Raw genomic sequence first — 16,362 nt, forward strand, 5'->3', positions numbered from 1 at the left:
ATTTTAAAATGGCCCATTTATTTTATTTTCTTTTATTTATTTTTTTTTAATCCCTTCCCCCTCATCACCATTCAAAATGGCACAACCACCACAAAACCGATACGTTCTATCCCAACCAGTGTTCCGCGCACTGCTTGCTGCCCGACTGGTTTCTGCCAGTTTGGCGCCGATCCTCGATTGCGATGAGGTCTTCAATTACTGGGACCCCACGCACTACCTGACGCACGGATTTGGACTACAAACGTGGGAGTATTCGCCAGTCTATGCCATCCGCAGTTGGGCCTACGCCGGGCTCCACGCGCTTATTCTTGAAACAGGCCGCCACGTGTTTGTACCGATCCTGGCGAAGTTTGGCGGTTCCGATGGAGCCGCAGAGTCTGTGGCATTATTCTACTTTCTTCGTAGTGTCTTTGCCATCGTCGCAGCCATCGCAGACACTAAATTATACCTTACAATCAAGGAACATATCGACCCGGTAATGCTCCCGGAAAAACAGGACTGGTACGACGTCTTGGCTAGCCCGTCGTCGATTTACACAGTACTTACACTTACAGCAACTGCCATGTTCCACGCATCGGTTGCATACCTGCCCTCATCGTTTGCTATGGTCTGCACCACGTTTTCCTTGGTTTACCTGGTCCGCTATGTCACTTCAAGCGACTCTGCCGATCTTGCAAAGGCTGCAGGTCGTGGGCTTTCCTGGATTGCTGTTGGTGCCATTGTTGGCTGGCCATTTGCGCTGGCCATTGGTGGTGTTTGGGCTGTGCATGTAGCACTTGGCTGGCTCACGTTTGGCTGGCCCATTTCTAACCACTTTTCCCAGTTTCTTCCAGCAGTCGTGCGGCCCGCTCTCAAAGTGGTCGTGCCCATCACCGCTGCCATTGTGGCTATTGATTCTTACCTCTACGGCAAGCTGACAATTGTACCATGGAACATTGTGGCATATAATGTTCTACAAGCAGACGCCACATCCGGGCCAGACATTTTCGGAACAGAGCCGTGGCACTATTACCTGCAAAACCTTGCGCTCAACTTGAACTTTGGTCTTCTCTTTGCTCTGGTATCGCCACTGGCTGTTCTTCTCAATAAACCTAACCGGCCAGTCCGCTGGGCGCTTCTCCTGGCGCCGTCATTTATATGGCTTGCCATCTTTACCGCGCAGCCACACAAGGAAGAACGGTTCATGTATGTGTCATATTCTTCGTTTCTTCTAAATGCCGCCATTGGTTTGTCCTCCATCATCAGTTTCATTTCCAGAATAGTCCCAATGTCCAAGTTACTTGTCAAAACCAGTCTTGTTTTTATCGGATTGACTGCCTTTATTCTTGTTTCCGTTTCCCGGTCGGCTGCCTTGGCCACGTATTACCGTGCGCCCGTGGAAATCTTTTCCAAAGTATCCACGCTCAATGTTCATAAACCAACCACGGTATGTGTGGGACGCGAGTGGTACCGATTCCCGTCGTCGTATTTCTTGCAAGACAATATGCGGCTCAAGTTCATCTCGAGCGGATTCGATGGATTATTGCCTGGAAGTTTCCGCGAAGATAATGGATACAGTGGGATCTGGGAGGTCCCGGAAGGCATGAACAACCGTAACAAGCGCGACCCAGGCAAAATCGTGCCAATTTCAACGTGCAATTATGTGGTGGATTCTACCTATCCTGTGGATTCCGAGGCTGGGGAAATTAACTTTTCAAATGATACCGATTGGCAACAAATCGAGTGCTTTAAGATGCTTGATTCCGGAGCATCTACAGGGATCCAGCGGATTTTGTACATCCCGGAAGACCTCGAGCCTATAGTCAACCAGCTCGCTCCCAGCAATCTTGTGTGGACGGACTTGTGTCTCTATAAACAATTAAATTAAGCTACTAAGTATTGTATGTATATATATATAAATAAATTACTTGCCCGTAAGATTGTTTCTACGGAACGTACGGTCGCGCGACCGGTACAGGTACTTGACAGTGATCTGTACAAGATACGCCAGCGAGCCCAAGGCTCGGAAGCCTGCGAGAGCAGCGACACTCCATAGAATGATTTTGAGGTAGACGTTGCCATTAGTATTATCGAGGCTAAAGACCTGCATCATGAGCAAAGCTAGAATCATGTTTGCAATCATCCAAAAGAGCACGACACGGGTTCGGAATTCTCGGTAGTAGTCCTCGACCATGGTCTTTTTGTTGACGGCCGGTGGGGCCTCCGGGGTCATTTTGCGGTCGCGTAGCGAGCTCAGGGCTTCCTCATAAAGCTGATCAATGTCAAACTGTTCCGCTGGCATGTCCATTTCCACAATATCGTTGCCTGATTCGGCCTTGACAACGGCGCTACCCAAGTCCATTTTTTGTTCATTGTCGCCCTTGGTACCCCAAGTGACATCGTGGGTATTGCACAGGGCATAGATTTGTAGGGTAATTGTATATCCAGGAAGCAACAAAAAGTACTGGATGGACGAGGTGATGATGTGCCATGGGTCCAGATAAAGAACCGACATGACGACATAGAGACCGTAGGTGGAAATCATCGACACAAGGATATTGGTGAAAGCGTTATTTCCAAGATCCGCATTGCCATGCTGCTGAACGGTGCGTGCAACAAAGTACAAACCGCAGGCAATGGCGTACAGACCAACAATGCCGAGGAGAATAAAACTAGCATAAAACCAGTGGCGTGAACCTTGAGGTCTATTTCCCAGAGAGATGATGAACTGGGCGGCAAGTGTGCACAGGAAGATATACTTGAAAAGCAGAAAGAGGTAAAAGCCTGCACGACTTGGGATGAGGCCGTCGTTGGAAGATGACAAGGACCCAGCAACAAAGTAAAAGGCGAGATAGAAGTTTGCAACAGAAAAAAATGTAAAGAGAAGTTGCAGGAACTGGTAAGCAAACTCAATGTGGAGCAGGATCTTTCTAAACAAAGAGTGATCTGTTTGCCAGATTTGCGTGAAATGGGTTTGTGCATAAACAGCTGCAAACAAAGCGCCGTTGAGCCAGCGCCGGCGCTGACTGATAAACTCCGGGACATCGTCGGGGACATCTGTTTCGCCATTTGCCGAGCGCACATACTTGAGCAGCCATTTTTCGCCGCGTTTTGCTACAAGTTCCCAACACAAGATGCGGTCTTCGGCCAGATACATGTTTGATGTGAAAACGTCAGCCTCGGAGCCGTGCAAAAACTCACCTTTGAAATACTGTGCGAGTGGGCCCTTGCCGTCAGGCCCATTTTTGAGAGCAATGTAGCGGTAGGCCGAAAGGGCACCGGGCAATACTGTAATGTAGCCAAATGCACTTTCTAAAGGTTTGTCAAGAATGTTTGACATTTTGTACTCAAAGTTTTGTGCAGCCACAAGCGGGTTAAGCAAGTGTCTACCTTGAGGTCCTGTCATGGCCCGGATCTCGCCGCACGCGCCACCAATGTTTGAGTCAGAGTCGAAAGCTTTCCAAAGATTGTAGATCGATGTGGGCCCGGGTTTTGTACCAACGTCAAGAAGAACGCAAACAGCAGGGTTCAGAACAGGGCAAAAGGCGTTAAATAGCCAGCGGTGGGAGTTAATTTTTTTAGCATTTTTTTCCTTGAGACAAAACATGACTTGGACAGGCACAATGCCCTTTTCAGCGCCCTGAAATGTAAGGTCTGGGTCAAGCGAGACCTGGGTTGTATACTCGAAAATATGGGCCTGGACCTCCTTACCATTGACGTAGTTTTTGGCAATTCCTTCTTGGAAAACACCCATTGCAGATAGAACATTCAAAACTCCAGGAGATACCTTTGAGCGACCATCGGCCACAATGCAAACAACAACCTTTTTCCATGAATCCTTGCCCCAATGACGTGGTGAATTCTTTCGAGATACTAAATGGCCAATGTTTTTCATGACCGAATGCATGGTTCGGGTGAAATGAGTTTCGTCCTCATTGTACATGGTAATGCAGATGCACAACTGAGTCTCACGCTCGTAAATGGCAGGCCGCAGATTGAAACCACCCTCGACAAAGTCATTTGGGTCTGTGGTGACGGCTGAGTAGCGCATATACACAAACTCGTCGTGATCACGGCGAGGTAAAAACGAGTAGAGTTTAGTAGGAACTGGGCAGTCCAAAACAAGGTTACCGCGTACCAGTTTGACCTCACGACGCGCCATAGACTTGTTACGACGAGGCTGGGCCTTAACGGGGACCTCGAACGCGTTACTAGACAAAGTTTCCGAGGACGGGGCAGAGCGAAGTTCTGTAGACTGGGGCGTTTGCTCAATGGTTGGGTCTGCGTAAGTATTTTGAGATTCATCGTTTTCCAAGTATGAGTATCCATCATCGGCAAGGTTTGGCGGAGGCAATAGAGGTGCATCTGCAAAGGCTGTTGCGTTTGAATCTGTGGCGCGATGCATTGCATTTCCTGTGTTGGCGATACCATATGAGTCCATGGTAGAATGTCGCGGGTTTCCATCTTGTTCGTAAATGATTTCGAGCTCGTCGTCATTGGCATAATTATTGTCATTGTCGTCATCATCATCGTCAATCACAATGGGAGTATTGTCTGCAGTTCGTGCGGGGGACTCCAGGCGTGTCCAAAGGGCCCTAGGGGTTGTTTCTGCGCCACGACGTTTGGGTGAACCGTGGACCATGTTGTTCATGGACCGAGTAGGTGATCTTGTAGGTGATCTGGATGGAGAGACTGCTCCGGCTCGGGTAGGTGAGTGGGATGGGGTATAAGTTTGAGCAGGCATTCCAATAGGAGGGATTTGTGGCAAATCTGGGATTTCCGATTGGTATCCGCCTAGGTTTGAGTTTGTGAGTTCATCTGGGAAGTTAGATATAAAAAGAGGAATAAATGGTAATATAAATGGGGATTTCTTACCGAGATGGTAGGATTGACGCGAGTTATAGGCAGCTCTGGATGGTGATGGGAGTGCTGGAGACACAATGGGATGCGGGAGGGTCGAAGAGTCGAGTGGAACATAATTACGGGTAGGAGAGCCATGCCGGTACCTTTGGCGGGTTGGCGAGTTTTGTTGGTAGTATGGGTCGTTTTGATCCATGTTTAGTAGGTGAGTAGTGTTGAATGAAAAAAGAGGGAAAAAAGAGAGAAAAAAAAAAGAACTGTAGAAAATAGGGGGGGAATAGGGGAGTTTTTATATGGCGAGTAAAAAAAAAAAGAAATGAAGAAAAAAAAAATTTAGGGAGGGAATACCAAGTAGGTGGTGGTTGATGAAACTTAAGCTGCTTTAGGAAGAAGAAATCAGTTTATGCCGCATTAAAAAACTAATGGAAAGACCCTTTTAATTAATTAATGAATTTTTTTTATGGGAAATTTAAGTTGTTTATTTATATATTTATTTTGTTTATTTTGTTTATTTTGTTTATTTTGTTTATTTTGTTTATTTGTTTGTTTATTTTTGTTTGTTTTTGTTTGTTTATTTGTTTATTTATTTATTTATTTATTTTGGTCTTCAACAACAACACGCGTTAACATAAATTTCCTTTTTAGGAAATTTAATTTTTTAACAACAGCCACGCGTTTTTACGTGTTAGTCACGCGTTTATCACATGATCCGGTCTTTGCTTCTTTTTTTCCTGGCTGCCGTTTTTTTTTTCCTGCAGATTCCGCACACGCCGCGCCACAACAGCCAAATTTTTTTTTTTATTATTGCTGTGTGTAAAAAAAAAAAAAAAAAAATTTATTCAAAACCACCACAACCAGCCATTACAAATCCTTACAGTCTTACCATCACAGCCATTTATCAAACAACAACAATCAAACCAAATTAAAATGTCTTTTAAATCTCTGTTCCGTCCGGTACTCAATCGACCGGCCCCTCATCTTTTTAAAATGCGTTCCGCTGTTATAGCACGCACTGCATTCCCCTCGCTCGTCTCTTCACCCTCCAACATCACCCGGTCCTTTTCAACAGCAAAGCCCGACGAGCCTGAAAAGCCCCAAGACGAGTCCGACGAGACAGTACGCGGCATTGCAGACCCAGGAACTGCACGCCATGGATATGACCCATTGAAGCCACGCAAGCCTCTGTCGCGCATTGCAATTGGCAGAGCCTTTGACGCAAATAAGGCTGAACAACAGGCCACAATTGGGTTTCTTAACTGGAAAGCCGCAGTCATCTTCATTGTGACAGGTGGTGGTCTTATCTACTTTTTCAGACAAGAACGCGAACGTGTGGAAACAAAGCGTCTGGAAGAATCTAACCGTGGCATGGGCAAGCCTCTTGTCGGAGGACCGTTTGAACTTATTGACCAAGACGGTAAGCCATTTTCTGATAAAGACTTGCTGGGCAAGTATGCTTTGGTTTACTTTGGGTTCTCCCGATGCCCAGACATTTGTCCTGATGAGTTGGAGAAAATGGCCAAGATTCTGGATGAAATTAACAAGGATGAAAAACTTGTCACTCCGGTCTTCATCACCTGTGACCCGTTCCGTGACTCACCTGAAGTCCTCAAGGAATACTTGGCCGAGTTCCACCCTGACATTATTGGTTTGACTGGCACTTATGACCAAATTAAGGCCGTCTGCAAGGCCTACCGCGTCTACTTTTCTCTGCCGCCAGACCTTAAGCCTAACCAGGAATATCTCGTTGACCACAGTATCTTTTTCTACTTTATGGACCCAGAGGGCCAGTACCTTGACGTCTTTGGCAAGCAGTACAACTACGAAACTGCAGTCGAAAAAATGCGCGAGCACATGTCTGTGTGGAAATCCAAGGCTGAGCGCGAGGCCGAGGGCAAGACCTTTTGGGGCAAGCTGTTTTCCTAGTTGGGTTGGCTCAATATTAATGTTGTAAATAGTCTTAATTAATGTACATAGCAAATGTAATGGTTTTTTCTTCTTCTTTTTTCTTTTCGATATATAAATGAAAAAAAAAAAAAAAAGCAATTGCTTCATCTTTATTTCCTCATCACAAATGTTGTTCAACTTTCTGCTATATGGTGCGGTAAGCGCCGCCATCCTCTCAGACCCAGACCGCTTGGACCGCCTCATGCGTTCCCGCACCCGCGAAAATACTGTCGACCGTCGTGACGTCATTGACCCTCCAATGGCTCCGTACCGCGGGCCAGGGCTCCAAGTCCGACCCTATACTAATGAATCTTCTCCTTCTGCTTCTTCTTTTGCAGAATCTGGCCTGGCGGCTGCCTGGAACGCCGCCGTGCCCAATGTGTGGGCTGACTATTACTCTGTGCCATGGGAAATGCTCAACCCAGTGGACTTGGCCAGCCTTGGAGGAATGAAGGAGTTTGTGGCTACAGGAAGGTACTTTGACATCAAGTCTTTGGGACCCTCATTTGCTCTGACACTGCCAATTGACGATAAAGGGTTGTTTATTCCAGGAAACACATCGCTATTATTTATGTTCAACACCAGTCGCTCGGTTTCTCCCAAATCAGTTTCCTCAGACACAGGTCCTGCACATTTTGCAGATATCAATGCCGCACGAATCATTCAAACGTCACTTCCGTTTGGTCTTCCACGTTACCATTATGTTGAAAACTACTCGTTACTAGTCCCCAAACACTTGTTATCCCAGTCTGCTGTCAAAACTGTTCCTGTTGAGACTGGTGACGCATGGGTCCGCCGTATTGGACTCCGCCGTATTGCCATTCCATTGTCCAAGGAAATGGTGCAAACTTCGGGTCCCGTCCTTGCGTTTGTGTTTCGGTCCGGCGAATCACTTCGAGATTTTGTGGAAGAAGCAGATGTGGCACGGCTTTTGGCCCAGGAGGAACGGCTGGAAAAAGAAATCGATGCAAGAGAAGACGGTGATGTGGGTAAACACGGGTTGCGCGGGGTTACACCTGCTGTTTTACACAAGTACCGAACTAAGAAGAAGAATATGGGAGAAGGCACCAGCAACGTGTTAACATCAAGTAATAACACACTGAGTAATGGGACAATTTTACAAACACCAACACGGGAAGACCTAGGGAGAGCACGAGGTCATTATACACATGCAAAGAATCATATCAATGATGCATTGGTGAAGTCATCGTCAGATGTTGCCAAGGCAGTTTTGGCTAGCTCATCTACTTTTTTTGACAACTTTGCGCGACGCTGGGCGGCAACAGTTGGTGTTCAATCGTTACTGCACTCTACGTTTTGCCAGGTGAATTGCAAGTTTCACGAGCAAAGTTATTGTCTCAAGTTTGAGGAGGAAGGTCATGCAGTAGTGTCACTTTTAAGTGTGTCATCAGATTCACTGAATAGCCCTCAGCAGCAGCAGCAGCATCAAGGACTAAAAAGGAGAGGATTAAGAACAGCAGATAGAGTCAAGTATGCACTTGAAGACAGAGTTTTTGCGTTGGGCCAGATTATGCTTGGGGTGAGAGATTATGCAAATAAGATTGGGATTAAAAATGAAGCAAAGTATTATAATTTGAGGGCAATTATTTCTAGTAAGATTGGTAAGATTTGAATGATTTTGAGGATTTGAGGGGAGGGGAGGGGATTGGAGGAGATGAGGGATGAGTAAATAAGTTGACTGACTTTTCGTTTTTAGCACCGTTGAGATTGAAGGCCCACCAGTTGGAGCAGGGACTGGACGTTGGTACGGCTGACGCTGAGGAAGAAGATGAAGAAGAAGGTGCCCAAGCAGAAGTTTTTGCAGAGCTTCAGGAAGACTATAGAGAGCCAAACTATGACGACAATCTATGGGCTGGGTGGGAAGAAGGCGTTGACCGTAGTGCGTATAATGAAGAAAAAGAACGGTTACTGGATGCACAGCGTGTACAATTCAGGCGTGTAGATGGGTCTGATGGGTACGGGATCCGGGATGGGTTTGATGCGTATAAAGCGGAACGAGATCGCAAGTATGCGGAAGAGTATGAAGAAGATAAAAGTGGAGAAGAAATGAGGTTAAAGAAAAGAGCTTATACCAAGTACAAGAATAAGAAGGAACCAAAACTTGGGTGGCCGAAAGAAGAGGAGGGTAATGAGATTTTAGAAAATGTGGAACTTATTGATCGGTTTGGGAAAGCGGTAAATGAAGAAGCAAGAAAGATTTCAGCACGGGGAATTGAAAAGCACTTTGTAGATGGCGACGAGACTGATTTCAAGAAGAGATCTGAGGAGAGAGATGAGAGTGAAGAAAATGTTGGATCATTGTGGGTTGGCCAGCCTCAGTTAAAGATGATTCGAATTGACGCACCGGAAATTAATACAGATGTGTTTTTCGGGCGGTTGCAACGGTTTATGAATAGACATGATCAGGAGTTTCAAGATGAATATGAGGATGAGGAAGATGAGAATCAGTGTGAGGATGACTATGATGAGTATGGGGATGGGGAGGATTATGAAGGGGAAGAAGAAGAGGAATGGAAAGAATGGGATGAAGAAGACGATGAAGGTGATGAAGAAGAAGATTGTGAGGATGAAGAGGACGAAATTGAAGGTGGGGATAGTGAATCGAGTGACTGTGAAGAGGAAGGACCTGAAGAATCTACAGATTGTGAAGAAGAGGAGCCTAAAGAATCTACAGATTGTGAAGAAGAAGAACCTGAGGAATCTACAGACTGTGAAGGTGAAGAGCCTGAGCCTGAGCCTGAGCCTGAGCCTGAAACTGAAACTGAAACTGAAACTGAAACTGAAACTGAAACTGAAGATTGTGAAGCACCCCCTGATCCGTATTACTCTTCTGGAGAGTTTAACGATTTGGTTGAAGAACAAGAGGTCCAAGTTCAAGTTCCTCCTGTACAAGTTGGCACTTGGCGTCGGCGGCGGCAGCAGCAGCAGCAGAAACAGCAACAGCGCACCTCTAGAGGTTTATCAAAGCGTGCGCTACGAGCATACTCCAAAGTAGACGCACTCAAGTCATTAATTGATGAGAAGCTAACAACACAAACGGATTGTGTACCAATTACTTGGAAATTGGTATTTGAACATGCGCTCTATGGAGTCCCGGAACGATTCTGTACAAGAGAGGAAACTCTGGCACAGCTAAGAAGCGATTACAAGGATGAAGGGGTACGTAGTGGACAAGTGCCTGCAGACCGGCCGTATGCACAGCTCAAGGCGCACCTAAAGAGCAAGTTTGGGAGACATGAGTAGCAACCTGGAAGAATTATAAGTGAATAATAAGTTAATATAAGTTGAAGATTTCGTTTTTTTCCAAAAAAAAAAATTATTATTTTTTTTCCACGTTTCATTTTATTCAAAAAAAAATTTTTTTACACTAACAGTTCAACTCTTCCCCTCCTTTTAGTTCTTACCAGCACCGGCTCTGAAGTAAATGACATCACCATCCTCAACAACATAATCCTTACCCTTTTGCATAAGCTTGCCGGCAGCACGGACGGCGTTATCATCACCGAGTTCGACAAGGTCATTGTACTTTGTGACCTGGGCAAGAATAAAGGTATTCATAAGATCATTGTGGATAACACCGGCAGCTTGAGGAGCCTTTGTTCCCTCACGGATAGTCCATTCGCGGACCTCATCAGGACCACAGGTGAAGTAAGAAATGAGGTGAAGAGTCTTACGCATGATGACAATAATCTTAGGGAGAGCGGAGGTAGTTCCGAGCTTCTTAAGTTCTTCCTCACGCTCAGCGTCAGTCTCCATGTGGGACAAACGCTCTTCAAGAGACACAGAGAAGGGGATAATGACATCACCAGGAGAGTTAGCATCAACCCATTCCTTAATGGCAATAAGGTTCTTGTTTTTCTTGCGGATGTAGTCACGCTCAGACAAATTGATAAGGTAAATGGCAGGCTTGGCAGTAAGCAGAAGCATTGAGTTGATAATCTCAACCTCCTTGGGGGTCCAATTACCGTTAGCAATACGCTTACCATCTTCAAGGTACTTGTAGAGACCCTCGACAAAGGCCTTTTCTTCCTTCTTTTGCTTGACTTCGAGTGATTGGCCACCACGCTTAACAATCTTCTCGACACCTTCGAGGTGCTTAAGAACAAACTCCATATCCTTGAGACGCAGTTCATCAAGAATAATTTGCAGATCACGAACAGGGTCGACATCACCTTCAATATGGATAATTTCAGCGTCATCGAAGCAGCGGACGACCTGGAAAATGGCATCGACAGCACGAATATTGGACAAAAAGGCATTGCCCAGACCTTCACCAGCATGTGCACCCTTGGTCAAACCGGCAATGTCAAAAACAGTGATGTGAGCAGGGACTTCAGATGCAGGCTTGTACATTTCGCAAAGCTTGTCGAAACGTGGGGAAGGTACAATGACGCGGGCCTCTTCAGGGTCGATGGTAGCAAAGGGGTAATTTGCGGGCTTGGTATTGATTGGGATTAGCAAGAGGAATTGATTTAAAGATAGAAAGAGAAAGAGAAAGAGAAAGAAAGACTTACGTTACCGAGAGGGCAGCGGGTGATTGCCTGGAAAAAGGTGGACTTTCCGACGTTGGCCAGACCAACAATGCCACTCTGTTAAGATAAAGATAAAGATGAAAAATCATCAAGTAGTTAGTTTCTAAATTGAATAGATCAAAAACGAAAAAAAAAAAAAAAAAAGAATAAATTACCTTAAGGTTATTACCTGGTCTTCCCAGAAGGATTTTCTTTTCTTCGACGGCTTTCTTTGGAGGCATTCTTGATTTCTTTTTAGCTTCTGTGACTGCTGTAGATGAAAATAATCTGAGGGTTGTTTTGTGAAGTTGTTGTGGTGGTTGTGATGTAAATGAAAGTTTAAGTTGTGATGGGAGAAGAAAGAAAAATTTTTTCATTTGCCTGTTTTGGTGGTTGTTAGGTGGGTGAAAATGGTGGTGGTGGTGAAAGAAAAAAAAAAAAAAAAAAATTTTATTTTTTTTTTTTTTTTGATTTTTTGGCTGTGTGGAAACTTTTATGGAGGTTTTATTTTATTGTATGTAAAAGAGGGTTATATATAAATAAGTTTATAATATGTTATTATTTACCTGGTAAGTTTAAAGTAATAGGTAAAATATGATAAATATAAAAAGCATTTGTAGATTAGAAAAACTTCAAAAAGAGTAATAATTAAAAATAATTAAAAATAATTAAAAATAATTAAAAATAATAATAATAACTTATCTAATCTAATCTAATCTAATCTAAATATATATATACTACTTATAAATCTCAATTTTTTTAGTTTTTTTTTTTCTTTTTTTATTTTAAACATATATATCAATAGTCTTCCCTTTCCAAACCTCCATAGAAACTCACTGAAATGTTAAATTTACTTTATTCAAAACTCTTCTAATAAAAACATGATTCAATTGTATTGAAAATAAAAATAAATAAATAATACCACTTATATATTTTTCACAATTCATTGTTCCAGTTATCCAATAATTAAATTGACTAAACAACTGACTTAAACCACCCCCCCAATTCTTTTTACAATCACATTTTTTGAGGTCTGGAAGAAAAAAAAAAAGATTTTGGCTTTTTTTTTCTTTAAACTACTATATATAGTAGTGGAAACCTTCAAAAACTACCCAGTTATCAAGTCTCTCCAGTAGAAAAAAAAAAAAAAAAAAAAAAAAAAAACCTTCACTGAGACTTCCAGGCTTTATTCTTCCCAAAATCAACCAACTATTCAACATTCATAAACCCTAAAAAAAGTAATTCACTTTTTAATCATTTTGATTGAATTTCCATCACTACCTTTTTTTTTTTTTTTTTTTTATTTCATCTCTCATCTCTCATCTCTTTTCCGTCTTCTCATCTCTCTCAAGCCATTTACCAAACTCTTCCAATCTCTCTTCCTCTTCATCCTTCTCTCCACCTTCCTCTTCCTCTGTCTTAGTCCTATTACCACCTCCACTTTTCCGGAACCTACGTCGTCCATCACTTATTTCTGCTCTTAGCTTTCTCCCTCCAAACCATCTTCCATCCATCACTCGTACACATGCTTCTGCTTCTTCTGCACTTTCAAACCGAACACTTACAACTCCATCCTTTTCCAAATCATAAACAGTCACCCCACGTACAACCCCAATAGCTTCCGCACCACTCAGAATATCCGCTTCAAGCTCAGCAAGAGCCCCAGCATCAACACTAGGCTTCCCACCAGGGTGTAGTTCTTCTACCCCAAATACATTTTCCAAAATAACATCCCGTGCCCATCTCGCCTTATTTGCTCCAGCCCTCGTGTCACCACTTCCTCCCTTCTCATCATCATCGTCCCATGTAGATACCTTGGCCTCGAGTTTGGCCCGCGCTCGCATCGCCTTAGTTTTCTCGTACCCAGACACAGTCTTTTTTTCAGCTGGCTTGGAGTCCGAGGGCTTCGCCTTGAATTTCGCAGGCTCCACGTGCACACGTGTGGGCGGGCCGCCAGGTCCTTGTAGCCATAGATCGGCATTGTCAGTCATTTCAACAGCCAGTGCCACGCTTTCTGGTCGAAAGAAAATGACAAGCGCGTCGCCCCCGTTTAGGTCTTTTTTGTGTTCTTGTGTAGCCTCTTTTGTAGTCTCTTTTGTTGGTTCTTTTGTAGTCTCTTCTGTAGTCTCTTTTGTTGGTTCTTTTGCCTCTTTTGTAGGTTCTTCTTTTAAGTCTTGTAGTTTTTCTTTATCTTTATCTTTCAAATCCAATACTTGTTTCTCTTTCTCTTCCTTATCTTTCTCATTATCTTTCTCCTTTAAATCCACATCCCGAGCTCCATATACCTTGACACGCGGACCTCCCGCCGCATCAACTGCTAACACACCGTACTTGCCAAAAGCTTCTGCCAGTTGTGTCTTCAGTTGCTCTGGATCCACATCCCGCGGTAGTCCGGAAACATATACACCACAGTTGGGCCGCTCGCGCTTGTCTTCGACATGTTTCTGTTGTTGCTGCTGTTGCTGCTTTTTGTGTTTTTTGCGCGGAGGAGGAGCTGTGGTACCTCCCTCGTTGGCCTCGCCGTCACCATTGTCTTCACGCCATTGACCAGCTGTTTCGTCGTATACGTATTCAATGTCTCCGTCTTCAAAAATCCAGCACCGCCGGGCTTGGTCGTAAGCTATTCTAGGATCTGATTGCCAGTCTGTTGAAGGGGTCATTAATGGTGGTTGTGAAGAGTATATATAGATAAATTAATAAATTAATAAATTAATAAAAGTTTTGTATTAAAAAAAAAACGACAAAAGACAAAAGACAAAAGACAAAAAACAAAAAACTTAAACCTATATGTTTATATTTATATTTTTAATTTATACTACTTAAACCTTGACCTTGTAGTCACATGTCCTAACTAGCATTGGTCTTGGAGGTAAGTTCACCTTGCTTGTAGAGCGACTCTGGGGCATCCAAACGGTCAAGCATGAGCTCGATAAGACGGATTTTATTGGGCACCTTAAACTTTTCATCAGTGAAAAGTGTATCCAAATCCTTCTTGGTCTTAACAACAATCGACTCACTTGTTTCAGGGTCAGCCTTAAACAAGGGCAAGATAAGCTGGTGGTCCCAAGATTTGATATCATTATAAGAAGACTCAGGGCCATGGATAAGACGCTCAATGGTGTAACCGTCATTGTTAAGAACAAACAAATAAGGGTTTGTTTTCCAGCGGACCATGGTGGAGATGGCAGTAAGGGTAAGCTGGAGCGAACCGTCACCAACAAAGAGCAAAACTCTACGGGAGGGGTCGAGTTCTTGAGCAGCCAAAGCAGCACCAAGAGCACAACCAACAGAGTAACCAATGGATCCCCAAAGGACTTGGGAAATACCATTGACTTTTGCAGGGTAGACGATGCTTGTGACACCAAAGGAGGAAGTACCAGTTTCCGTGATGATAATGTCGCCGGATTGCAAAAAGCCCGAGATACGGGGCCAAAGATACTTATGGGTGAGTGGAGTTTCAGTTGCAGGCTCTGCGGGTTCACGGGCAAGCTTGGGGACTGGGGCCAAAGGCAAGTCTGGAGGGGTAAGTTGGGAAACAAGTTTAGCGAGGAGGGGTTTCATAGAGACATTTTCGTAGGTTGCTCTACGGATTTGAATGTAGTTTGAGTGGAACTCGATAATATTTTTAGTCTTGTAAGAGTAAGTGAAAGAGCCAGTGTTAAAATCCGAGAGAAGAGCACCGACAGAAAGAATAAGGTCAGCAGCTTCGACAGCCTTGAAGACTTCTGGGGATGAAAGAGAGCCGACATAGACACCTCCGTATCGTTCATAGTCTTCGTCAATGACAGACTTGCCCATAGGGGTGGTGAAGACGGGGAACTTTGTAAGTTTTGCCAAGGCATTAGTTTCTTCTACGGCGCCATGACGGTAAGCGCAAGCATCGACAAGAATGATTGGGTTTTTAGCAGCAGCAATTGACTTTTCAACTTCCTCAAGGGCTTCGAGTTCGGCCTCTGGGTCATTTGGAGGAAGACTAAAGTCGATAGGAGTGTCGAGTTTTGATTTAGGGACTTTAAGTTCGCCGACGTTTGTTGGGATGGCAATGTAGACGGGTCTTTGTTTAAGTTTGGCGGTGTGGATTGCGTCATCAATGAGGGCTGGGATGTCCTTATTTTCCGTGAGGAGGTAGACTTTTTCTGAAATACCTGCAGACATACGGTCAAAGACATGGAAGTCGCCGTTACCGAGGGTATGGTGAAGGAGCAGGTGTTTTTGTTGGGAGGAAGTTGCTGGGACACCTACAATGTGGACGAGGCCGACATGTTCAGCATAAGCACCGGCAATGGCGTTAAGGGTAGAAAGTTCACCTACACCAAAAGTGGTGATAAGAACAGAGAGGCCATTGATACGGGAATAACCGTCTGCGGCGTAACCGGCGTTAAGTTCATTTGTGTTTCCGACCCAGCGGAGTCCAGGGACCTCATAGATTTTGTCTAGGAGGGCGAGGTTAAAGTCACCTGGAAGGCCAAAGATCTATAGATTGGGATATTAGTTGGTTAGTTAGTTAGGAAATAAATAAAAATGAACGAATGAATGAATGAATGAATGAATGAATTGAAAAGGGATAACTTACGGAATCGACGCCGACTTGTTTGATGCGGTTAAAGAGGTAGTTTCCGACGGTAATTTCAGACATTGTGAGGGATTATTAATTAGAATTGTAAATGGTTAGAACTATAGATTTTGTTGTTGTGTATTGTAAGATTTATATATATAGAAAAGAATTACTGATGGGAATTAAAAAAAAAAAATTAATTAATTAAGAAAAAAAAAAAAAAAAGGAAGGAAAGGGAAAAGAGGTGGCTTTTTATACTTTTGAGATTAAAAAGTTGAACTGCTACTAAAAAGAATTGATTTCATCAGACCATTTGCAGACAAAAGAGAGAAAGAGTTTATATAATAGAGATAATAAAATAAAATAAAATATAATATAAAATAATAAAATAATAAAATAATAAAATAATATAAAAAATAAAAATAGTCCCTTTTAATTTAAATACATTTAGATACGGCATTTTAGAAAATAATAGTAGTAAAATATTAAGGA

General features: G+C 43.6%; 7 protein-coding genes across 7 annotated transcripts; 3 read left to right on the forward strand and 4 right to left on the reverse strand.

Annotated features, from left to right (window-relative positions):
- Positions 1 to 76: 76 nt before the first annotated feature.
- SAPINGB_P002392 (uncharacterized protein) lies at positions 77 to 1,867 on the forward strand (the record flags this gene model as incomplete). Its single annotated transcript, XM_031997111.1, has 1 exon — positions 77 to 1,867. The coding sequence occupies one exon, from the start codon at positions 77 to 79 to the stop codon at positions 1,865 to 1,867; it is 1,791 nt and encodes a 596-aa protein (XP_031853002.1).
- Positions 1,868 to 1,903: 36 nt separating this feature from the next.
- Positions 1,904 to 5,035, reverse strand: SAPINGB_P002393 (uncharacterized protein; the record flags this gene model as incomplete). Its single annotated transcript, XM_031997112.1, has 2 exons — positions 1,904 to 4,797; positions 4,855 to 5,035. The coding sequence occupies 2 exons, from the start codon at positions 5,033 to 5,035 to the stop codon at positions 1,904 to 1,906; spliced, it is 3,075 nt and encodes a 1,024-aa protein (XP_031853003.1).
- A 791-nt stretch (positions 5,036 to 5,826) lies between these two features.
- SAPINGB_P002394 (uncharacterized protein) lies at positions 5,827 to 6,762 on the forward strand (the record flags this gene model as incomplete). Its single annotated transcript, XM_031997113.1, has 1 exon — positions 5,827 to 6,762. The coding sequence occupies one exon, from the start codon at positions 5,827 to 5,829 to the stop codon at positions 6,760 to 6,762; it is 936 nt and encodes a 311-aa protein (XP_031853004.1).
- A 148-nt stretch (positions 6,763 to 6,910) lies between these two features.
- On the forward strand, positions 6,911 to 10,047 carry SAPINGB_P002395 (uncharacterized protein; the record flags this gene model as incomplete). Its single annotated transcript, XM_031997114.1, has 2 exons — positions 6,911 to 8,405; positions 8,501 to 10,047. 2 exons carry the CDS (start codon positions 6,911 to 6,913, stop codon positions 10,045 to 10,047), a joined length of 3,042 nt encoding a protein of 1,013 aa, XP_031853005.1.
- Positions 10,048 to 10,197: 150 nt separating this feature from the next.
- On the reverse strand, positions 10,198 to 11,557 carry SAPINGB_P002396 (uncharacterized protein; the record flags this gene model as incomplete). Its single annotated transcript, XM_031997115.1, has 3 exons — positions 10,198 to 11,241; positions 11,319 to 11,393; positions 11,492 to 11,557. 3 exons carry the CDS (start codon positions 11,555 to 11,557, stop codon positions 10,198 to 10,200), a joined length of 1,185 nt encoding a protein of 394 aa, XP_031853006.1.
- A 1,077-nt stretch (positions 11,558 to 12,634) lies between these two features.
- On the reverse strand, positions 12,635 to 13,975 carry SAPINGB_P002397 (uncharacterized protein; the record flags this gene model as incomplete). Its single annotated transcript, XM_031997116.1, has 1 exon — positions 12,635 to 13,975. The coding sequence occupies one exon, from the start codon at positions 13,973 to 13,975 to the stop codon at positions 12,635 to 12,637; it is 1,341 nt and encodes a 446-aa protein (XP_031853007.1).
- A 187-nt stretch (positions 13,976 to 14,162) lies between these two features.
- SAPINGB_P002398 (uncharacterized protein) lies at positions 14,163 to 15,951 on the reverse strand (the record flags this gene model as incomplete). Its single annotated transcript, XM_031997117.1, has 2 exons — positions 14,163 to 15,788; positions 15,889 to 15,951. 2 exons carry the CDS (start codon positions 15,949 to 15,951, stop codon positions 14,163 to 14,165), a joined length of 1,689 nt encoding a protein of 562 aa, XP_031853008.1.
- Between the last annotated feature and the right edge of the window lie 411 nt (positions 15,952 to 16,362).

This window comes from Magnusiomyces paraingens (assembly GCF_902498895.1).
Source record: "Magnusiomyces paraingens strain CBS 517.90 genome assembly, contig: contig2, whole genome shotgun sequence".
In the NCBI taxonomy this organism is placed as follows: domain Eukaryota; kingdom Fungi; phylum Ascomycota; class Dipodascomycetes; order Dipodascales; family Dipodascaceae; genus Magnusiomyces; species Magnusiomyces paraingens.